Below are 25970 nucleotides of genomic sequence, written 5' to 3' on the forward strand. Positions count from 1 at the left end.
TTAGAATCTGATCTCAGGTCAGAATGGGTTAATCAGACCAGTGTGTCCCCCAGTGAAAACCTCGTATGAATCTGATCTCAGGTCAGAATGGGTTAACGTTGGGCTTTACGGCACCACGGACGCCGGGAGATCCTGTTTGACATTGAGATCATTGTGGGGATCTTGGGAGGGGGAGGCGCTAAGTGAAAGTTTGCCATCTTCTAATGGGGGACATAAAACTCGATGCCCCACATAATGGATGCTGCGATAAAGGCGGCTGACAGCCCACACTGGTGGAGAGGAGAATACAGCAGAAGGCAGATGGAACACTATAAAAACGATTTCGCCCCCCCTTTTTTCTTTTTTTGTTCCTTTTTTTTCCCTCCCGGCTTTTTCGAAGTGCGTATACCTTGTGGGACTTTGTTTAATGGAGGTTTAATTAAACTCTCATGAACGTGTCTGACATCTACATGGGCTCTGAGGGGGTGGGGCGGGGAGAGGGAGAGAGAGATTCTTATTATATTGCCATTAGTGTGTCAGAGGCGGCAAAAGGGTTAACCACTATATACTGTACCGGTACAGACAGTACTTTGTCAAATCACTGTCACTTCGTCAAATAACACCAATTCCCGCAACAATTCAACTTGGCCCAAAATAGGGACACCATGTTTAACCCATTTAGTCCTGACCTCGAAATTTTAAAACAATCTTCTAAATCCTCCAGTTTTCTGAAATAAATATTTTCACGATTTTTCAAAAATAGCAGAACTACAAGCTCGTAGCGCGCCACTCGGTGGCGCGCTACGAGCTTGTAGATCTGTGACTAAGTTAATTTTACCCTTAAAGGGCCACTTCACAACCAGATCTTATTTTAATGATGTTTGGAAGACAAGAAACACTGTGTGGGTAATTTGTGTTTTTAGATATTGACATCATGGAAAATATCTAAAAACACATATTACATATTACACAAAAACCCCCAGGAAAGTGTTTCTTGTCTCCGAAACATCATAATAAATAAGATCTGGTTGCAAAAGGGGTGAAGTGGCCCTTTAAGAGTGTAAGAATGGACCCAGATGGGTCCATGGCCTTGCAGAGAGCAGTAGACAGCCCTTTTTCTGTACCTTTGTAATCTCTTAAGAACAGATTCCGAGCTGCACTAATGAATCTGTTGGCAGGGGCATTCAGAACGTGTGTACATTGGGGATTAGTTTCATATTATATTGGCGTTGCCAAGCGACGGGAAGCTAAAATACGGTAAATATAATAGTATTAATTCTGGATTGGTAGAAATCAACAAGAGACAAGATTTCTCATATTGGCACAGGCAGGTTTAAGCTCTATATATGAGAAGTCTCAACATTTGCATAGATTGCAAAGATCAGAGGGTGCCGTTTTGTATGGTACCTACAGTATGTAATTCGGGTGCAGTATACGTAGTTTAGACAGTACTTGGTTTAGACTAGTCATTGGGTTAGACCAGTCATTAGTCCTACAACTACAACCTATCTCACCATCACCTCCCACGGGTCAGCACACCTAAACCTAATGACTAGTCTAAACTAAGTAAGCACCCCATGTAATTCACCACATCTCTGTCACTCTGTGGCGTGCATTATTCAGAGGGCGTTCGACAAAAAGGTCTCAAACGTGGCATACGTGTCCCATACAGTGGTGAAATGGTGATTTTGATTTTCGGTACAACAGCATTTGAATGACGTCACCCTTGCGCACGCGCCTACATAGGCTACTGTACATGTGCGCACAGAACAGCTGTATAGCCTATATTGTTTATAGTGTATGAGAGTTTTAGACACGCAAACACAAAAGTAGACTTAAAATAATCAGACAAACTTCTTTACTGCGCTGCCTGCAGTCGCAAAACTAAAAAGTAAAAAAAAAGAAAAGAGTAGCCATTTGATTTGGGCAGGCTAAATAGGGGGCCGCGCCCACTGCCAGTAAACCTAGACCACTGGGTACTTTTTGTACCGTCTTGGAAAGTCTGGTGACTCTGACTTATCTTGAATCTAGGGGGACGCGTTCTGGCGTGCACGCACGTGCACCATTCCGTTCCTGCGCATGCATGTCAAGCTTCGTTTGGTACGACGGCGCGGTACTGCGTTCTACATGCATGACACCACTGGTCCCATATGACCAGAAGGTACAGCAAGTTAAGTAGGAGGTCGTCATAACATTGCATGTTGACCATGTATTCACCACATGCATCACGGCTCCCGAGTATGTACCAATGATCAAAGTGTTTGTGTATGTTCGTGTGTGTGTGTGTGTGTGTGTGTGTGTGTGTATTACCTGGTCGGCCAGCGAGGTAGACAGCATGCTCATTAGCTCTCTCTCTGCAGTCAGCCTCCACATCTGTTCCCATCTGAGCTTCCGTAGACGGTCCAGGAGAAGCAATATCACACCTGCAAGACGAGCACACACACACACGCACACACACTTGTGAGGACATCATCATTTTAGGATTGCAATGAAAATAGCTGGGACACACACACACAATAAATTCACTCAACACAGTGTTTGAGATTTGAGATTGATGGCCTTCCCACACATGATATGATATGAACGATAAAGCCATCATCATCATCTGTTTAGCACTCACAAAAGTAAATGACACCAATAGTCCCCTCAACAGTCACTTTACATCTTCCCATCTTTAGTAGGAGTTTTGTCTATTCAGCAACTGCTCCACTAATCAAACTGCCTCGCTGATACGTTGTGTTGAACCGACTGTGAAACGGAATATCCCTATGGGAAAACAATGACTGATTACTAGTAGGCCTATTACTATTATTATTTTAGTAAAAGCAGGTCCTATCTGGCAACCCTCTGGATACAGAGGTGATAGTAATGCAACTCTGTGTTTGTATAACACTGTAAGGCTGCAGGCAGTTGTGGTACTCCGATTGCAAGGAACAGTCCTGGGTTCAAAATGTGACATGAGCTAAAGTACAAAAGTATTGGCGACAACATAGACTTCATGGGGTGTGCAACTCCTTTAAGGCTTCCTAAACTAAAATTGCATATGCCTAACAAATGTGGACGGAGGGGAAATAATATGACATTTCTGATAATGTCATCTAGCTCTTTTTACACAGATGAATAAAAACGATTCCAATTATTATGCAAAGAAAATGCAACTAGCTCAAACGTAATTGCGATCAGGCAATTATGCAATCATGCTGACAGGCCTAGGCTCTGGTAGAGAGAAGACAAGAAAAGTGATTGAAATGTAGGATATTTGGCTAATGGGGAGTATACGCCTGCTTCTCTCGGTACATTTTGTCCTTGTGGGCCTAACAAAATAACTCCTATTTGCTGCCGGAAATAAAAGCAATGGGCCAATTTTCAGAAGGGGAGACACAGGGTGAACATTTTTTTCAACTGGGAACAAACAAACCATCTTTCACTCCCCACTGTGCTCCCATCTGGCTGGCTGGGCTGCCGTTGGAAAGGCAGCTACTGTAGAGCTGGCTGAGTAGAGCCCTCTTGTTAGATTGCCGTGCTATGCAATGCATTAGCAATAAAACCTCCTCAGACTCTGGGGGGCATAAAATGACGCTCCATCTCGAAAAAGACGGTCCCTGTGGATTCACGGCATGGCAACTTTTATGGCCACCGGAAAACCCGGGCCTTTAATATAGGTTTGTTTGAGGAGAGGGGCCGTTATGCCACCCTGGGTGGCCACATTGAACGGCTTAGCGCTTCCCTATAAATACATCCATTGTGAAATTCAGAGGGATAGCCTCTCGCATCCAGAAGAAGAAAAAGCACATCTTATTTGGGGGTTATGGCCAATAATACTCTATACCCTACCATCTGCGTCTACCGTTGGATGTCCAATAAGACGAGCCGGTTTAAAAATCTGCTTGGATTTGATGCCGTGTGTGATCATGATGCAATCAAAATCCATTTCCCGATCAGCAGTGCTTTATCTGAAGGTACACTTTTACATTTCGAAAAAGTTTTTTTTGCACTTTTGCAACTTTTAACAAGGCAGCACATCTCATCAATGCTGCCTCATAACACCCTCTTTCTTCCACGGGAGAGAAATGATGCCCGCTGTGTGCTGCGAGGTCCGTAGAGGTAAAACAAAGAAAGCTAATTTTAAGCTTTCCCATGAGGGAATACACAAAAATGCAAAACATTATTCACGTAGAGTCGTTTGCAAATTAGTGTATGGCAGCAGTCATGGGGGCAACGTCACAATATTTCTGGACAAATCATATTTTTTATTTATTTATAATTGTTTTCCTTGCCTAAACACAAACTACATAATTAATACATAATTAAACAACCTGCATGTCACTGTGGGGGTCCAGGAACCCCCAGGGGCCCTTGAGTGTGTTAAATGATTCATGGTTATAACTAGAGTACTAGACCCTTGAGAATGCTGTAGAAATGGAACCAATGTACTCGGAGGTAAATTAAAACAGATTGTGGGTCCCAGAGATTACAATAATTAAACATTAAATGGAGGTTTGAGGCCTAATGCATATAAAAAACAGGGGGTCGTTGAAGTTAAAAAGCCGTTGTACAATATTTAGTTCCATCATCATGCCACTGGTTGGTTCTCAACGCTCTGGTGTCCTTGAGTGGATTCCAGGGGGTCCACGGCAAAATGACCCTTATGGGTCTGTAACTCAGAGTGTATACTGCACGACCTGTAAGAGTCCGTTCGGCACCATTTGTACACACTCAAGAGGCAAATGAACACTGAAGATTTCACAATGTAGAGGCACAAAAATAAATCTAATGGAGGTTTGTGGCATACGATAAGGCATATCAAACTGGGGGTCCTTGAAATTAAACAAGCTTATTTAGTGAAAACAAACTGTTCCTTCCTCTTGTCCCGCTGGTTTTCTCCATGTATCTGTATTGAAGCCCCTGCCCATATAGTTTTCTCCATGTACCTGTATTGAAGCCCCTGCCCAGCGCGGGCCAGGGTCGGTGATTCTTCCACAGGTTGCCCAGGTACCAGTCACTTTGGTTCTCCACCAGGCCCAGCACCTGCTGACCTGAACACAAAGCAAAGCAGAACACAATGATTACTGCCCGTCACAGAATAGACTCACAGAATAGGAACTGCCATTATTCTTGCAGCAATGGAAGGACAAGAGTTCTCAATTTGATTCAAGGCTTTAATAAGGAACGAACGTTTCGACATGCCACATCGTCTTATGATGATAAGGTGCACGCAAGCAGACAAACACTAACATTCATACACACCACGTCTTTCTTAAGTTGATAATAAGGTGGAAGCAAAATATACAAACGTTTTGACGTTTCGCAACGTTAGCCTTTGTGTCCGTTTGCACCGTGACCTTATTAACCCATTCTGACCTGAGATCAGATTCATACGAGGTTTCCACTGGACACACACTGGTCTGATGAACCCATTCTGACCTGAGATCAGATTCTAAAAATGTCAGTCGTTCTTTGATTTTTCAAAAAATAGCAGACCTACAAGCTCGTATCGCGCCACTCGGTGGCGCGCTATGAGCTTGTAGATCTGCTATTTTTCAATAAGCTAAAGCATAACATGATGCTAACACCAAAACGGGTTCCCGGTCAGAATGGGTTAAAGCCTTGCACAGTCTGGAGGAGACGCGTCGAAACGTCTGCCTTTGTCTGTCCGTTTCCACCTTATTGAAGCCTTGAACCAAATCCAGTGTTCTGGTTTGTTCGTCATTCAGAAGTGGCACACTGAATAGTGTGTCCTTTCTGAGAGCACAGACCTCTGTTTGGAGAGTGGCAAGTGCAAGAGACCCCGTCAATGAGAATATAAGTTATACTGCCCACACATAGGAAACTGTTGCTGTGTGCGAAAAAAAACAAAAAAACAAAAACATTTAGGACACTACCTCGTCCCGGGCTGCGGTCACCTTAAATGTCATTGTGTGGTGTGACATATCGATATTAGCATCCTTCTTCCAGCTTAATGCATGATGTGTATAGGATTTGCGATAGTGACCTTCAGTTGTACCCTACTATGCATTATGCGGCCACACAATGAGTCCATGACATAGGGTAGAATGATTACCACTAAACAATCCACCACTATTACAAAATAACGTGTTCACTATATAGTCTCCATCCATTCATCTTCAACCGCATATCCACAGTCGGGTCGTGGGGGCAACAGCTCCACCAGAGAGCTCCAGACCTTCCCTCTCCAGATGCAACATCTGTGCATGTTGTGTGCATGTGTGTTATGCATTTGTCTTGCTAATTACATATAGCAGGAGCGATTTGCTACATCTGCAACATTCTTAGAGAGCTCGCTTTTCAAAGGTTTTTGGCAAACTGTAAATAGTGAAAGATGCCGAGGAGACTGCAAGGCAAGTTTCTGCTGTGTAGAGACAGAGGCAGGGTCGTATGAGGGCTCAGCAGCAGCCATTTCTGGGTCAACTAGTTTAACACGGCACCGGGAGGAACATAATATCTTCATGAGGTGAAAATGTACGCACAATTCAACTGCAAGTCACAATCCCTGCAGAGCGCTTTAACTGCCGCCCCTCAGTAACCGGACTGTCACTCCACTCTCGTTGGTGGAGCTGAGAGAAATGCTGCAAATTAAATGTAATAAGCCCTCGGTGTGGACTTAAGCAGACGGAGTGAATTTTACAGTTCTGAGCGGGTAGACGCCAACATACAAAGCAGAAAGGCAAAAGAGCGATGTAAAGCGCACATGTAAATCACCACTGGTCGCTGGCCGTGGGGAGTTTTTGGGGGCGAAGGATTACATGAGGCGGAGATAAAGGTCACGAAGAGATGGCCATTATGGGGGAGGAGATGGGAGCTGCGACAGAGAGAAGGGGTGTGATGGCGACAGCCTTTATGAAGGCTCTAAGGAAGATTAATGACAGCTTATTGGAGTCGGCAGTGGAGAACAAGTGGCCCTTTAGACACCTTGAAAAACAAAGCCCACCGCTCCGCTCTAGAGATGATCACTGTGTGAGACAATCTAAATCAGGTCGCCAAAACACACCCAGTTCCGCTTAATGGGAGATGCTTTAAAAGGTGGTTTTACTTGACTTGTGTCAATTAAACCTAATTAAATCTAAGTGGCAATAAGAATAACATTTAAGTGGCAGAAAGAACAAAGTTAGAATTAAGAGTCCCTTCTATTGGCAAATGACTATTTATTTGTACGCTTCCCACAGCCAAAAACCTGTTTTGTCATGCATAATGAGATAAAACAGGATAGCAACTGAACTGAGGGTACGATTCCCGACAGTGAAGACTATGGAGTGTCTTCAAATCCCTGTCAATGCCTGCGTTTCTTTTTAAGCTGGACAGCCTTGACAGGTGAGGGAGAAAGATAAAACAAAAATCAATATGGTTGTACTCGACGCCTAGACAAAGAGACGGAAAGAAAACCCTGTTGTTTAGACAAACATCGTAATCAGGATATCCCATTTCAAAGAAACAGGATAACCACACAAACACAAAACATGCTTCTTCAGAACCGCTCCAAACCTTCAAAGGCCAGTCATCTACCGTGCCTTTTTTTTCTTAGCTCACATTGCAATGTTTAGTAGCTATTGATCTGGAGATCGCTGGCTGGCTGGCTATCTGGCTTGTCAGCCAACTACCGGATTAAAGCCAATAGCTTGCTATTTATAGATTAGAAGTCTGGACAGAATGCATTAGATTCATTGCAGTGTGATGCACGCAGTGCACTGCGATGCCTTCAGACAGTGGACCCCATGCGATCCATACTCTTATCAGCCGACGTACGAGCAGCTACGGGGGGGGGGGGAACTTATCGCATCTTAATTAAATTAGCCGTGGAAAGATAGATGGAAATCTCTCCATCAATCCAGAGATTTTTTCTCTTTTTTTAACTGCACATCCACTGCAGCCAACACTGGCTGCAGTGGACGGTACCTGAGAGTCCCAAGGTCACGCTGCAATAATCCTCCGTGTTAATTTCGACTCTGAGAGCCGTGTAAATGGAACTAAACGGTCAATTTGGTTCCATTTGTACACTCTCAAGATTTAAAGCTGCGATCCATAACTTTTATGACCTTCCCCGCACAAGGTACCACATTTCTAAGAGAAAGTCCCCCCGCTTAGCCACGGGATATATTATTTATGAGCTTCAGACAGGGCTACTTGTCCTGTAGGTGTCCCGACACCGGGGTCTACATGTCTCAATGGGAGATCACCTCAGACAACTGCACATAGGTGTATCACCAGCATACCCTACCATACAGATCTACTATATGTTATATATCGTATCAACATACTCTACTGGTACAGGTGTACTATAATGTAGGTATTTCATATCAACATACTGTACATACGATGATGGCACACTGAATCAAAACTCATCTGGCTCACAGAGCAGAGCCAGATGAGTTTGCATGGCTAGCAGTTTGCACGGGACATTTCCGGTCGTAGTGGCTAAATCTGGCATGGAAAAAATATATTAATTTCAATTGAATATCTTAGTTACAATGAGTTTGCATGTGTTTTGGGGAAAAAAACGCTTCTCGATCATTTGATAAATGAAAAAGGAATTGATAATTGAATAATCACTGAAAAGATAATTGATAATTACAGCTTTAATGTTGACAGTAAGAGGACACATGCTATTTGCTTCGTGTACATTTCAATCAAAAAAAATTCTGTAAAAAAATACATAAAAAGATACCAGTGACGCAAAGCCCAACATCTATTTTGTAATTTATGAGCCTGTCATGGTGTACAGTCACGTCAACTTTTACCCATTTAGCAGCCCTCCATTGTAGACAGCCTGCAAAACTGTGGAAATTCATTATTATCGGACCGCTTAACCCATTCTGACCGGGAACACCATTTTGGTGTTAGCATCATGTTATGCTTTAGCTATTGAAAAATAGCAGATCTACAAGCTCATAGCGCGCCACCGAGTGGCGCGCTACGAGCTTGTAGGTCTGCTATTTTTGAAAAATCGAAGAACGACCAACATTTTTAGAATCTGATCTCAGGTCAGAATGGGTTAATCAGACCAGTGTGTGTCCAGTGGAAACCTCGTATGAATCTGATCTCAGGTCAGAATGGGTTAACAGGTGCACGTCACGCCCCGCCTCGCTAGCTGTGCTAAACCCAGACGGATGGAGCCCGTGTCGTATACGTGTGTGCATGTATCTCATGATGATGTGTCCTTGGGACACCAAAAGTGATCAGCTAAAAAGCATTACCGTCACCAAATGTTTGATCTGCTGAGTAAGAGAAGGAGGGATTCCTCAATGCACTTTGGAAGCGCTAATACACTTAAGTGTCCATAATTCAAGGGTAGACACCGAGGGAGTTCGCGCTGCCAAGTGTCATCTCCTGTTATTCGGCGCAATGGCAGAGCTTGCGGGGGACCAGGTGGAGGAGGGTAGTGATGTCAGCTCTGGGGGGCGCGCCTTCTCGTTGACCCATTTATGTCATGTCAGGTCTCCTTTTGTTTTTGCAGAGCAACCGCTCAAAGTGGATTCCTGTTACCCAGGTTTGACATGTATGCTTTCGATGTCTTGTTCAGCTAGACCACAAAGTGTACCAAAGTGTACCAAAGTATATGAGTATATTATGTCCATTGTTGCTGTCAGGTAAAAATTCTGTATTTCCAAAACTATTATTTGTAGCAAATTAATTGAAGCAATGATTCAAATGTAGGTAAGCCAATACTTTTCGTTAAAATATTGATAAGACCAACAGACTCCAGACACAAATCCAAACACTGAATTGTACGACAAAATAGGGCTTTCATTTATGGAAAAAACAACATGAAAAGTTGAATTACGGACAAGGTTTGTGCCCACCATTGATGATATCTATACAGTAATGGCATACAGTAGACCAAATTAATCATTCATACATCCACATCACAGAGAAGAGCAGAGCGAGCCAAAGGGAGTCGAGAGGGATGAAGGGTCAGATAAGGCCTTCCCAAACTCTCCGCTATTCATCATACTGTACTGTACTGTCTGCCTGCCCTATCTCCCATCCTCCTCCTTCTCTCTCTTTTTACTTGTCACCTGTATTAACTCTCTTTAAAAATGCCCGACCTCCATTCTTGGTGAGACCTCAAGACGTTTCATTGCTATGATTAATCAGCCCTCTCGGTCTGGGAAGAGAGAAGGGTTAGGAAGAGAAGAGAAATAAAGAGAGGAGGAGAGAAACGGAAAGAGAGAGCATGTCTGCCCTCGCCCGCTACGCTACACCGACGACTCCGGGTCACAATTCTTCCGTCGGCGCATTTCCATTTTGTTCTCACCTCACGGACTGGAATTGGCTCAAACAAACACGGAACCAAGACGCGAGCGCAGCACTATCTACCGCGCCGCGATTGATGTTCTGCACTCCGGCACAATTCCTCTCCACGTTTGCTGGCAGGCGCGGAGGGTGGGGGGTGGTTGGGCTTGCGGCAAGGTGTGATCCGAGCATGTCTAGCTGCAACATTTACAGTTACTATTTTAATTTTGCAAACAGTTCTGGAGTTCTTTGACGCTTGTGACTTTAACTATATGCATTGATATTAAACATAAAGCACTATTGGATATTTTCAATGCTGAAATGTTCCCAGTGTATTAACTAAAGTACACAATTTGAAAGGGCAGATTGAACTTATTTGACCAGAAATATATATACTTTAACTGTACTGGAATAGAGTACTTCTTTCTCCCTCCCGAACACAAACCACGGAACGTTGTGTGGAGCGGTTGCCTTGCTCAGCTGAAGCAGCAATGCTGGCAGATGATTGTGCTTTGAAATGTGATGCTCCATGTCTTTCCATTTAGCTTTTTTGCCACCAAGGGAAAGGACTACTCTCTGCTACTCTGGGGGTTGAAAAGAGAGCCAACAAAGCATCCGTCTCGTTGGCGATCACTCCGCCTCAAGGCCGGAGGACACTGGATGAGCTGGAATAGCATCTACGTGTGCGCGACGTGTTCCAGGCCACTGGCTCTCTGGAAAGAGACTTCATCAGAAGCGGTGATGGGCAATTATTGCTTCTGTCAATCAAAACAATATTACACGGAGACCTGCATTCGCCGTGATAACTCGCTCTCGCCCCGGTGCCTCCGCCGCTCCCATCTCCATCTCTGTGTCTTGGGCGACCTGTGTCTCTCTCTCTCTCTTCTCAATTATTGTATTGTGTATTTTTTTTTTTTACAGGGCACACTGTGTGAGTGGTACATAATGCAAGGGCGAGATGAAAGCAGACGCTTTATGAATGCTGGGAAAAATCGTTTCTATTGACATGGCGGTTACTGAGGACGGCCAGAGTGTCACCATGCCCAAAGGTTGATCTATAAGGCTTCCCTTTGATCCTCCATGCACCATTAAAGCCCCATAGATCACACTTTACTTCCAGCTGGGCGCCGTGGCCAACAGGGGATCCTGGATGAAGCCAGGTGGATGTCGGGTAAACTAAAGAGCCTGATTAGAGCCTGACCCAATGCCATATTTTTTGGTCCAATGCCCATCTCAATTTTGAGAGTAGTACCACTGATTACCAATGTTTTGACTGATATTTTGACAATGGCGTATGATGAGCGAATTCTTTTTTTAATACATTTGAAAAATGTCAGTAACGTTTCTATGTGAGCACATTCAGCTTATAAGCAACAAAAAAAGATCACACTCGTGTAAAGTGAGGGGTTTCTTTTTCTTTTTATCCCACGATTTTGTAACCCATTTTTCACCCCTGTGTCAATTATCTGTTGTGATCCTGGGCTCTACACACCCTCCGCTAGCCTGGGGAGAGCAACGGACTTGAACTCATTCTTCCTTAATGCATGAGTGTCCAGGTTGCTCCTTTGCACCTGACAGGGGGAGTTTCCCTGGTTGGACGTAGCGCGTGGAAGGAACACGTTATTCCGACCAGTTCCTTTCCCCTCCATCAGGCGCCCCGGCTGGCCAGGGGGTGGTAGTTTAGAGACCAGAATTACTGCATGTTTTTTGTGAGGGTACCTACCCTAGGGGACACGGGGAGAACATGCAACTCCACACAGAAAGGCCCTTTCATGTTTTGACTAAATAATAATAATAATAATAATAATGGTCGATTGGACTAGCTCTAGCCTGGTGAAGGGAAACAATAGCATGCTGTCATGCTGTTCCATTTCTAATGCATTGTTGTATGGTCACACCCATGCAGTAAGACTCTCCCTGATGTCAGAGATGTGATGGCCACCGCATGACACCAGGTGATACAGCACTAGAGTGTGTAGCAAAGGCCTCGGCATGGCGTCCCCCGCTGCAGCTTTCTAACCAACGAACAGAACGAACAAGGCCTGACATTAGTCTCGTTTTGGGAGGGTCACAGTGTCTGCGTGTAGGCCGACTGCACTCAGGCTAGCTAGTGCATATAGTCACTATTGTACCGTCTAATCAAAAGACACAGGAGTTAAACTAAACGCTATAGTTGTGCGATCCTTTTTTCTAAAAAACGTTCCCAAACACCGCATTAGATCCCCGCGGGTCACGGGAGGGTAATGGCGTGTTTGCTCACTGCACAGAGTAAGTCTGCCAGCCACACAATGCTGAAAGAAAGGCCTCCGGATGCCGAGAGCAGCCATCAGCGGTGAAGATGGATGAAGCTGCTTCGTCAAGGCCTGTGGTTGAATAATGAACTAATCTAATCGCCACATCTGAATTTCCAAGGTGGTTTTCTTGACCACCCCCCCCCCCTCCTCTCGTCTGACACCGCCCATCTCTCTCTCTCTCTCTCTCCTTCCGGATATCGCCATAGTAACGGTAGGGGCCTTAACAGCGAGCACATCCACTCCCGCCTCATTAACAGTCTTGATGAAGAACTGTCAGGGACGGATGTGTTCACCCAACCTTCGCTTGTCCGTGCACTCTCTCCTGTACAATTGTACATAGTCAGGACTCAACGATAGCGACATATCTGTTGGAGGGAAGAACCCATGTGTTGTGAGCTTGAGATGGGCTATATTTTTAAATAGCCAAAATATAAATAGGGTTGAATTGAAGCAGATTTTAATGATACTGTACATTAACAAATGTACAGCTAGAGAAGCCCTGGAACCTCCTCAAGGACCCCGGTCCACACTTTGAGAAGCACCGCTTTAGAAGCCAACTCAGTGATCTCATCCGCAGAGCACACACCTCTACATTATTGATTTTTTTCGGCAGACATGCAGAGCCTTGCCCCGGCGGCGCTAGCAAATGTCCATGTGCCGTCTAACGCTTGCCAAACATTGGCCAATAAACACACTGAGCAATTTGTGGTCGAACGTCCGAGGAGGAGGGCGTGTTCCTCTGTAAGGCAAAAAGCTTGTTCTTCTGCCCACGTGGCCGAGGACAAGACAGACTCAGCAAAATCCCCGGAATTGGAGGGAGAGAGAGAGAGAGAGAGAGAGAGAGCACATGAAGCGATGTTTCTGGTCAATGAGGCCGTTGAATAGAACATGTTGGTCTTGTAATGGCCCGTCTAGGGAGGATACAGTTTCTGCGTGGGGAAGATAGATAGAGACAGCGATAGAGAGAGAGAGCGATAGAAAGAGTAAGCGAGGAGGGAGAGGCAGAGAGCGAGATACACGGAGCGTGCGTGTGCATTTCAAATCCTATTCATGAGCCCTTGTTTGTTCCGAACACTGGCTCTCTCTCCCGAAATAAAATGCCAGAATGCAGTCAACCATTAGAGAAACACAGCGGTGAGGTTCCGCTCCTGTTTGGCTGATATACTGTACTGCTCACAAATACAAAGAAAAACAGTCCTACCTGCTCAGCTCAACGGAAATGCACACAGACTCATGCAAGGCACCGTGCATTGTTCCAGCTATAGCAAACAAGGACACAATTTAAACACATACAGGGCTGGGCAATATGTCGACGGCATAAGGCGTTATCTCGTGACGCATTCGAAAGTGATTTCGAAAAACGAATGATATCGTCCTTACAATATGATTATTATTGTCAGAATATCGATAGAGGTACTTGGTCACATGATATTTGATGTTGTGCATAGCGCCCAGCAGTACATCGTGCACACACACACACACACACACACACACACACACACACACACACACACACAGTGTCAAGGTCAGCACACGTATGCACAACTCCCAAGAGCTCATTAAGCATTGAATGGGGTCATGTACAGTACTACATACAGAACCCAGCTCACCTTGGCATAACCCCCACCCCCCCGCCCCCCACCCGCACACGCCTCGCAAACCGCACACGGCTCCATTTGTCAAAGCAGTCAGGGTCATCGCATGTACTCCTGGCGGGCCGGTGTGCACATGGGAGAGAGAGGGAGGTTATAAATGAAATATGGACTCTTAACGTGTGGCTCTCATTTCCACCGGGCCGCTCCGTATAGCGGTGGCTGGCGGCTGATTAGCGCCGGGGCTTTCACAGTACGTGACAAAGTCAGCGAGTCAGAGAGGGATGGATAGACGGGTGCCCTGGCCTCCACCATCCCATGTGTGGACCTCGGAGCCCGCAGGCGACGAACATATACCAATTAGTGAAGTGGGTGCATGTCACACCTTTAACCTCGCTGAGGGTTCCACCAGGGTTCCTACCAGGGTCAATCAAGGCACCCGGGCAGCAATGCTCCGCTGTGGAAGCTGTGCAGTCAGTGTTTTCGCCGCTTTCAGACGTGGTTAACTTTTCTACCCTGTTCTTGGTCCCTTTACGGTAACATTTACAGTGTTAATTCTGGACGGGAACACCTTTCGGTGTTTTTTTATTCTTTTTAACTTTTTTTTAAATTTATTTCCTGTTTTTGAGAATAAGCACGTTCTCTCGGGCATCACAGTACAATATAATTGTTACATTTCAAATGTTAATAGCCTTTCTGTGTTTTAAGTATTATGTTATACTTTAGCTATTGAAAAATAAGCTATGAGCTTGTAGATCTGTTATTTTTCAATAGCTAATGTTTTGAAAAATCATCTAAATGTGGCACAAATCTTTGAATATATGTTCTTTCAGAGCGAATGTTTACAAGTCAAATCTTTGCTTCTGGGGGGGGGGGGGGGGGGTCCCTGGAACATCATATTTTCAGAAGGAGGTCGGCGGCCAATTACATATATGTTTGGGGTCCTTGACATGAAAATGTTTGAGAACCACTGACATAGAAGGTATTTAAAAAAAACTTGCCAGGATTTAGAAGGCCTTTGTAGAATCGTCCTCAGGTCTAAATGGGTATAAAGGAACACTTTGCCTATAGCTACGTTTTAACATTATCGGCAATAATTAGTCCTCACTAATGCTCATTATAATATGGCAAGTAAACAACATTGACCTTTCTGGTATACTAAGCATATAATAAGCTCTGAAAAATGTACAGGGAGGTAGAGAGAAAAGAAGAAAACAACAACCGAGGGAGACTCGGCAAGACAAAGAGTGGGAAAAGTGAGAATGCAGAGAAAGGGAAGGAGAGAGCACAGACAGACAGAATGAAGGAGAGAGAGAGAGCACAGACAGACAGAATGAAGGAGAGAGAGAGAGCACAGACAGACAGAATGAAGGAGAGAGAGAGAGCACAGACAGACAGAATGAAGGAGAGAGAGAGCACAGACAGAATGAAGGGGAGAGAGAGAGAGAGCACAGACAGACAGAATGAAGGAGAGAGAGAGCACAGACAGAGAGAGAGAGAGAGAGAGAGAGAGAGAGACGGACGGACTGATATGTAAGAAAGAGAGAAACAGAGCCCGATACACTAGGCCTGTCACAATTATATTTTTGCATAATCGCCATAATCGTCATAATTCAGGCAGAAATTATTACATGTAATATAGTTTACACGGCTTGTAGATTTGCTATTTCGGCTAATTTTTTATTTATTTAAATATGTCACTAATTCCTTTGTATATTTAAAAAGAGAGACACTGGGACAGAAGCATTGCGAGGTGCTCACAGCCGGGGGGGTTACAGAAGCATTACCTGAGCAGACAGTCTCGATGTCACTATTTTGCCTGTTTTCATTGCAGCTCAAAAGGCTTCCAAACCCCGGAGAAAACTCAGTGGACACAGAAAGTCCACTGAATGTTCAAAGGTTTTTTGGGTGTACTTAATTGAGGTCATAAAACCTAAAAGAAAAACGGAAAGTAAAAATAAATGAAAATTAATGTCATGAAACCTTTAACAGTATATATATATATATATATATATATATATATATATATATATATATATATATATATATATATATATACTAATCCTATAGAGTAGCAGTATTTTGTGAGTGTTCTTTGCGGGCCATTGCGCACACCTTTAAAAGTAATGGGCCTAGACGACACCGGCAGCCTGGACAGCAAAGGGAGCGCGAGGCAGGGGTGGTGCACTGAAGTCAACTGTTAATTAAGATTGATCCAACCGCGCCCCCAGCGGCTGGCTGTGGTGTGCAGTGGGACCACACCACCGCTCATAAATCTCCTGGGCTCCCCGCCACCACCACCTTCTACTCCACCTCCCAGCCAGCCTCCATCCCTCCCCTCTCCCCTACTGTCGTCTGGGGGGCCCTCAGTGACCGCCCGCCCGCCCATCCACCCCCCCGTGATCTCCATATTTAGAGAGAGCCTGGTTATTGTACTTTGGGATCTCCATATATGGAGTGAAAGCTCATCTGCAACCCACAATGCAGCATGATGCGACACATTGTGGAGCTTATGGATCTGTATTTTCATGTTCCTCCTTTAATATATCATATTAAAATTGGCTAAAGGGAGGGCCCTACATTGTGGTATTGCTACTTTTACTGAAGTACAACATAATAAAAAAGCACTTTTTCCACCACTAGACCGTATTGATTGAAGTGTGAAATTCTACACCCTTTTGGAGTGCTACATTCAGAGTCTTCAACCACTCCGTTTCTCTCTCTGTGTTAACCACCCCCTCGCCCTGTGGAGTGTGGAGTCTGTTAAAAACGGAAAAATAAGGCATCGCGGCCTGCCAAGTAGAGACAAAATGGGAATGACACATAGCTAATATTGTCGCTGGCGCGTGTGCTCAATATTAGCACACAGTGGTCCATTAACCATTTGGTTTCATTTTACACTCTCAAGAGTTAAAGATAACGATCCATTTGGTAGGAAACTTTACGTAATTTAGCTGGAGACCTCTCAGGGACTAGAATAGATACAGTAGTTTGTTGGTTAACTGGACGCCATGCCCGAGATAATGAGATTAATCTACCTGTGCACATATAGGTAGCCAGGGACGAGATCCCGAGATTTGATTAATTAGCGTTAATCGAGCGTTTAAAATATGAATTAGCTTCTTTTTTTTTGCTTCGTTGCTAGCCACCGCTAGCGTCCACGTAAGAAACAGCCAAAATCACTGCGTGCACACCTGCTCAATGTATTTATTGACATTATGGCTCATAATGAGATGAAGTAGGCATGATCGGTTCCCAATAAAACAAATTCAAGCTCCAGGTAGGCCTCTTTGGGCCTCAGCAGATCCGGGGGCTTGTGTAGTTTCACTTTCAGCCAAAACAACAAGACCTCCTCTTCTCTGCTCATGTTGCAGATTTAGCTGGCACTCGCACCGACCGCATCTGCCGCACCCTGGTGTCCAAAGACTTAAGGCTGTGTGTCTTTGTCTGCTTTGAGCCATGTAAGGCTCACTGGTATAAAGTCCACACCAACTCAGAAAATTATATCTTCACTTCATGTGGTGTAAAATGACATGAACAGAATGTAAACAGTGGGGCTTATCAATCTGGGACAATGTTGTTGCCCCCCGTTACTGCTTCACATTATATTAAATCAATCGATTTAATAATCAATTAAATCAATGTCAACCGACCCTGAAGCTATTCGGGGCCGTTTGGTTACACGTGGCGAGCACTCTTCATCATCTCCACATTAAATATTCTGTACATATCCATTCATAATGGATTGACAGCTTAAATGTCTTACAATATTGGTTCTCATTAAAAAAATGCCTGAAAGGTATAATTTGGAAAACATAAACTGGCATTGACTGAACCCCCCCCCCACGGGATGAATAAATAATTGGTCTATCTATCTGTAGGCTGTAGACATGCCTTGGTGACATATCCTTGAGTTACATACACACATTACCCAGTAGGCCAAGGAAGAAATACAGACATCAGCCTCATGGTGGTGCTACCGTGCTATAACTTTGCGCCATTTCCGTCAGTGCTAAACCCCTTATCCCTAAACGTCTTTGCCCTTTCTGCAATTTTTAAAAACATGTTTGAACAGTTCAAATAGGGGCTCTACAAGCTCACAATGTGTTGATGTAGATCAGCCAGCTGTCAGCTAGCACTGACAAAAAAAAAGGGCCCAAACTCCCTAGAGGCCAAGGAAAATCCTCTGGCACATCGTCCTGTTATTTATAGCGTCACCAGCAGGCAGAAAAACATGCAAAACAATGTGTCTGATATAACTCAAACAACACGCAAATCGGTATGCATGTATCCAGTCATATGACCGAGACATTTCTCACATTCCATTCCATGCATTGGCTACACATCATGAACACAGCGACCCATTGCTGGGAAACTTTGCACTCACATTCCCACTATAAGACAAGGACATCTCCCCATAAGTCGCACAATCATCATGTTTTCCCCCTGGATTCCTTGGATCATGACACAACACACAGGACTGTTTGTGTCAGATTACATTTTCTGCCATAGTGTTGTTTTCTTCAAAACACACTTTTTGCTACTCCTACAAAAGTTTGGCCAAAACTCACATACAATCGGTACACATTATCTCTGGGATCATGTGATCAAAAATGTATGAGTTATATTTTTCATATCCCATTCCACATGGCTATGACCAACGTTTGCAGATCCTGGCTATAGGCAACCCGGCCTGTGCACCGAGGTATAGTTACTACTACCTTCTTATTACGACTCGCATGATGGTTTGTTTTTGCCAATCCTTTCACAGTCCTTCATCAGTCTGAAACCTTGAAACATGAACAGCTGCTCGTCTCTATTATTTCGCAACAAGAAGAGCAATCAAGATGTAACAAAAGATGTGTTGTTGTTGCCAGCCCACTGTCCCAGAATTCATTGCATTTGAATACCTCGGAGCGCAAGGTGAGAACAGGCAGCAGGCAGGTCATGGTCTCAACAGCTGGCCACAAGAGTATGAGGGAGGAAAACATCGCTCTGACTCATTTCAAATTTCTCTCGCCTACAGAAGCCAGAGATGTGTGTTTGTTCATAACGGATACAACATTTCACTGAGAGAGAGAGATAGCTCTTCGCAGAGCACAATGATATGCGAGTATGTGAGTGATATATCTCATCTTGTGAAAATAGCAGAATAGGTTTCCTTCCCCGTCCCCAACCTAAACCTTTGTGTCGATGGTTGCATGATTCTGCACGGACAAAGTAGCCATGTCACAACGTCTTATGAAGCCAATTTACCTCGCTGACGGGGTCCCACAGGGGTCTGTATTCTGACATCCTCGTTTCCCTCTGCACCAAAACTCTGCTGAAGGAAACCGATCTGCAAGCTCGAATAGCCAAATGTTTAATTGCGACTGTAGATTTACTATGAAAACCTGTCAGTCAGTCAGTCCATCCATCACGCCTTGTGACACGCTCCATATATGGCCATCTCCATATATGAAGATCACGACAATGACCTCATCAAACCCTGGATAGCCATACATGGAGAAGACTGGTTCATCACCTAGATCTGCATATATGGAGCCGCCCAGCAACTCTACATCTGACCTCACAAAACACCATTTTGATCTGATCCTTATATCTCCATATATGGAGGTGACCTGTTCTGACATTCCATATGTTGATCCTCCCCACCCGTCCTTCCTCTTCGATATCTCCCTTTTAACGGATACCTGTCTGCTGTCTGTACATTCAAACTCTAGACAGGCTCGCCCCAAAGTCATTAGCGCAGCCGCACCCGGCAGCTGGCGAAAACAGGTTTGAAAATTAACGCCCAACCTTACTTGGGCCCTAAATGGACCCTAATTGGCCCTGCCTTACTAATTGACCTATAGTTAAGCCCCTCTCCAAACTGCTATGGTCCAATCACAGCTAAGCAAAACATGGGTTATAGTAGACAAACCTCTCCACCCATTTCCTATATGATGTTTTAAAAAATAATTGTCACATATTTTTCCAGTGCATATGGCAGGCCTTGACGGATTTAGAAGAGATTTTGAAGGTCTAGTTCCAAAAATGAACCAGTATGTGTAAAATCCATGTCTAAGTGGGAGAGGACGGGGCTTACTGTAGCTAAAGGTTAATTAGCACACATTTTACGCCATTCCCTGCAACAACAAAAAAAGCCCATATATGACCTGTTGTTCCAGCACTCAGGGCGTCTTACTGGTAACATGACAATGACATCACACACAAAAGCCAGACATTGGAGGGGCTAGCGTCCATAAAAAAAACACAAAGACAAAAAGACAAAAAACACAAGGCAAAGCCACAGAAGGGGAAAGGAAAAGGTCTCTGACCTTTGAACTTGTGGAAGACGGCCCAGAGCTCGGCGATGTCGGTGGCGAAGGTGATGTCCGTGTCCAGCACGATGACCTTCTGCAGGTCAGAGGGGAGGGTCTTGGTGAGGACCAGCTTCATCAGACCGTAGATGCCCGAGTAATGCTTGTTGGGGATCCACGACACCTCCGACTGAAACGGCACAGGGACCACATCATTATTGTCCCATTTAGACCCGAGAGCAGATTCTACAAATGTCTTCTAAATCACGACAGTTTTCTGAAAAACCTCACGTTTCTATATAGAGCAGGGGTGGGCATCTGGCGGCCGGCCCGGGGGCCACATGCGGCCCCCCACCTTCACTTAATGTGGCCCTTAATATCAGAATACTGATATAGTATTTATTTCAGCTATCAAAATTCCAAACCCGCTTTAATTACTTCACGACTAGTATTAAATGACTAGTACTTAATGACTAGTATAAAATGTTAGTCTTTTTGTGTCCAATGTAGTTATGTTAACAGTTCATGAAGCTAACATAAGAGCTTGTAAAGCTTTGCAGATAAGAGGATAATTCAAGCTTTTCGTACAGCTGCAATGTTGGTGAGTTTAACATTGTTTAATGCAATCAGACAGGACTTTTCTGATTGGATGAATGGGCTGCCAAGGCCAGAAAGTAGTTTTTTGCCACTCAGTGAGCGTTCCCGCATAACATCCAGGTACGATGCCGTCATGTGCATACCCTCTATTAGTGGTGCTCGGCGCGGCTCGCAATATTTCATGTCAAAGACCCCCAGAATTATATATGTAATTGGCCGTGGACCCCAATCTCAAAATATGTTGTTCCAGGGATCCCCCAGAAGCAAAGAACGTTCGCTCTGAAATAATAATGTATTCAAAGATTTGCGCCACATTTTCAAACATTTTCAAAAATAGCAGATCTAGTGCCGCGCTACGAACTTGTAGATCTTGCAGATCTGCTACTTTTGTGTGACGCCGTCGTGTGATCAAGTACGGCGTTCATTTATTTAAAAATAAATAACACAAGTTGAACAATGGAGATAAGAGGCCCGACAGCGAATGAATACATCTCCACCAACACTTCCACTGGCCCGAGCGTAAAAAGAAATACAATAAAAAAACTCATCTCTTCAGTTCCATTTTTCAGATAAAATCGGCTCCCGCAGAAGTCAAGCGTTTCCCCTGGTATATTGTGGGGTTTATAATTCTGTATAAATCTACCATCCCATAATTATATCAATAATTCCAGTTCTGTAATTATATGCCATGACTGTTTATAATGCATATAATAATTCAAAGGGAACACTAGGCAGTTCACGGACAGTTCAAGGACAGTAAATCACATGCGGTTCTGGTCTACAGTTCTGCTGCTCTAATACTGACTAAAATAGGGGTGAATGGATGAAATAATCTAAATTATTATTATATATTGTTGCTGTCGGGCAGAATTGGATTTTTCTTATCCGTTTATTGGTTTAAAAAAATCCCTCCCATGTGATGAACATGGGAATGAACATATTCATACTGTACATACAGTATGCAATGCATAAATACCCCTCATTTTCCACCCATGCACCCGCTCACCCTCACACTGTTTCCCAAATGCAGTGGCAATACTGCAAGATTTTGTTTTATTAATGCTTGATAATAGTAATAATGATAATAAAATAGAAATAAAATAAAATACATTACACACGTGCATGCGTGTGTGCGTGCGTGATACAGGGTTTCTGTCCAACAGCAATGTTATGCAAATGATATCCAGTCTGATAGATGATAATATCGATATGCCCGTACAGGTCTCTGCAATTAACATTGCATTAAGACTAAGACTAATTGACTAAAAGACTAAGATTTTGAGTGTTCTTTGAGTGTTTTTCAAAAGACTACAAGACTAAGACTAAATCAAAGTCTACAGGGAAAGAAAAACAACAACACTGCTCTCACCTTGAGTTCGTCTGCATCGTAGAAGTCGACACGGACCGCAGGCACCATCCACGTGTGGAACAGGGAGGCGAGGATCTGCTGGGCGATGGAGTCCGTGATGAAGTGGAAGTGGAGGGGGTTCCGTCTGCAGGGAAGCACACCGAGCACATGAGAGCAGCGCCTTCTCAACACTGTTCATTTCCTCGACTAAAGCAGTGGTTTTCAACCCTCTTTGCATCAAGGGCCCATTACTTATTTGGCATTTGAGCCACGGACGGACCACCATCTGATGAGACCCAAAACGTTGAATATTTTCTTGTCGTTGGATAAGATTTTGTCCACAATTCCATGGCGTGTCGATGTTGGTGCCATTAGGAGAGATAACAGGCAAACGATCAAAATTACAATTCTCCTACATTCTCCAATTGACTTCTTGTAAATTAAGTAATGCAGTCAAGATGTTTAACACATACCACATATTATAAGCCCTCCCTGGGTTTCTTTTCTCACCTGCACACACTTCTCTTTTATTAATGTTACCTTTTTGTACTGTTTTTATTGTGCGAAATAAACTAAACTAAACTAAAACTAACAATAATTTAACTCTTGAGAGCGTAAAATGAAACCGTACGGGTCTATTTGGTTTCAACCACTGGTTGAACCACTGGTTGAAAACCAGTGGTCCTTGAGGGGATTAGAGCTATGACGAAAAATGTCTGTTGATGCTCGGTTGCGCTCGGGTGCAAATATTTTCAGCCCTGCAACTAATTGTAAAATCAGGCATTATGACGCCATCGAGGCTCGCCGAAATACATTTAGTCGACTAAAACAAGTCAACACTGGTTCTCAAAACATTTCATGTCAAGGACCCCCAAATGAATATGTAGTTGGCCATAGACCCCCACATTTGAAAATATGTTGTGTCAGGGACTTTCCATGACAGATTTTAACTAATTCAGCTGGGGGGGACCCCCTGGAACATTCTCAAGGATCCCCCACCCCCCCACGCACACACACAAACACAAACAAACAGTCCGAAATCATTACTGACCATATCATTATGAATCACTATATCGTCACTAACACGTTATTTTGTAATGGTGGTGGAATGTTTAGTGGTAATCATTCTACCCTATGTCATGGACTCATTGTATGGCCGCATAATAGGGTACAACTGAAGGTCACGATCGCAAATCCAATACACATCAGAGGAGAGGACAGATTCCTGGGTCCGATAACGATCGATTTGCCCTGGAGTTTCTAGGCCATCGATTAAGGATATTTTGACCGGGATTTTGTCCTAAAGTAAACAAATAAACTAAATCTCAAACTCACTTTGAAAAAAGCACAGCCCAGACTGGCAGACGTGCCGAGGCCAAACAGTGGCAGGTGACTCATCAGCACACACACACACACACACACACACACACACACACACACACGTATGCTGTACGCCAGCCTGCCAACAACACACACACACGCAGACACAGAAGGTTCCACACCAACCACAGCACGAGTTACATCGCAGTTTATCAGAGCTGTGCCCACGGCAATCTCATCATCTAATTGCCATAATCGGCTAATAAAATCTCGTCCCGATGCAGTGGATTAAGACATTTCTAAAGAGCGCTTCGATTCGGGGAATCATCTGCGTGGCCGCAGAGAATAATGGCTCGAGCACAGTCTTTGTAAACAGTCCCCCTGAAATTCATTCCACAACAGAGAGAATACTTAACCCCACCCGCAGTGTTTGAAGCTCGGGTTCTTTACAGTTACTCAAAGAGAATGTGTGCTTTGTAATCAATACATCAACCAAACTGCGTCCTTTTCTTCTAGCTCAAACTATAATACTACCGACTAACTTTTGGGTCATAGTCTTTTGAATCAAATTACCGTACATTTGATGGCGTCGTAATGCCCGATTGATACTTTTTTCAGCTGCATGCTGAAAATGGCTGATCTACAAGCTTGTATTAGTTCTACTATATCTCATCTGTCTAGTTTTTATTTGTTGACTAAATGTTTTCATCAGTATATAAAAAAAGGTAGCCAACACAATGAACACTGTCAAGCACTGCTGAGGGGTGTACATGCTTTGGTAGATTGTATGTTGAATTTATTGCGACCAACTTACTGATGCCGTTGCTTTGACTGTGATATCTTTGTTTGTCATGCCCCGTAGTCTGTTTTTAACTGCTGTACCGCAATAGAAATTTGCCTCGCATGATCAATAAGAGGTCTTATCTTTGGCATGCACTGAGCCCACAGACCACCATAACGCTGAGTGAGCAAACTGAAACAAATTGATCCGTAAAGGTCTAATTGGAAGAAGGAAAACAAATCACACTCGTGTGAAGTGAGCGTGCCTCTTAACACTCGGCCAGAACGGAGGTCTCCGTCCTATCAAATAGTTACACTCAGCGCCCCGAACGGAGATTAATCAAAAGATTCAAAATCGATTAATAATTTCCAAAAAAAACGAGCTTACCCTAATCACAGTAAACATCGTGTCTTCAGTCATTTTCAAGTTACTGTAGTCAGTACTAGTCACTTCAGATCAGCACAGCTGTATTGTATTGTAATATTGAATCGAGAATCATTTTGAATAGACGATAATTTTGAATCTGGAAAATAAATGCTTTAGAATTTTTTTTAAAGATCGTTTTTGGATCTAATCGTAACCCTAATAATCGGAATCGAATCGAATCGAATCGTGGGACACCCAAAGATTCACAGCCCTAGTAAAAGACCTGTTAAGGGTCCATTTGGTAAGGTTACAGCCATGTAAAAGACCTGTTAGGGGTCCATTTGGTAAGGTTACAGCCATGTAAAAGACCTGTTAGGGGTCCATTTGGTAAGGTTACAGCCATGTAACAGACCTGTTAGGGGTCCATTTGGTAAGGTTACAGCCATGTAACAGACCTGCAAGTGTCCATTTGGTTTAATGTTACAGACCAGTAATGGTTCATTACAGTCCCCCTGCCAATCCCCACCCCCGGAAAACTGACTAAACCGATTGGACGGTGCTGGACTGAAAATGTAATTGCACTTTTGAAAGTGCTTTATAAAACTTTATAAAACGCACAACAGCACTTTATAAAACTGTGCTGGTAACGATATTTTAAAGGATATCACCATGGGATGGACTTTATCCATAGGCTATGTTTTGTGTTGGTAACCTTTTAACTTTTTATATGAATTGCACGTCATCATACATACATAGTGGGGCTCTTTTTTTTATGTCTTTTTTGTTTTATGTAAAAAAGAATAATCACACCTGTGTGAACCGAGTGGTGCAACTCCCCTCTCTCATTCCCCCTCTCTCTCTCTCATTAGCAGGCAACAGTGTAGCACTGTCTCTGTTTCTGGCAAACAGCGCCCCTACTGGTACTCATTATGGTGCTCATTAATACATACATGAACACATAGGCAGACACGGACATTGCTGTTCTTTGGAGTGGTTGCACCACTCAAAAATAGGCTTTATGTTTTATGTTGCACTTCAAGTGACTGAGGGGAAACGGTATTTCATGTTCATTATGTATTATTTATGTGAGTACTGTACATGGGGAAAATGACAAATGAAGTGATTCTGATTCATTTGGTTCCG

At 43.8% G+C, this 25970-nt stretch overlaps 1 protein-coding gene across 2 annotated transcripts in view; it reads right to left on the reverse strand.

Moving 5' to 3' along the window:
• The window catches only part of large1 (LARGE xylosyl- and glucuronyltransferase 1), a 106502-nt gene that overhangs the window by 26950 nt on the left and 53582 nt on the right, over nt 1-25970 (reverse strand). For both annotated transcript variants that reach the window (XM_080757330.1, XM_080757329.1), the window contains exons 5-8: nt 22382-22505; nt 20434-20605; nt 4911-5015; nt 2290-2402 (exon numbers count right to left, since the gene is read on the reverse strand). In XM_080757330.1, coding sequence (XP_080613456.1) covers nt 2290-2402; nt 4911-5015; nt 20434-20605; nt 22382-22505 — 514 coding nt within the window. The remainder of the gene's footprint in view (nt 1-2289; nt 2403-4910; nt 5016-20433; nt 20606-22381; nt 22506-25970) is intronic.

This window comes from Protomyctophum bolini, assembly GCF_963924005.1.
Source record: "Protomyctophum bolini genome assembly, chromosome: 23".
Classification (NCBI taxonomy): Eukaryota; Metazoa; Chordata; class Actinopteri; order Myctophiformes; family Myctophidae; genus Protomyctophum; species Protomyctophum bolini.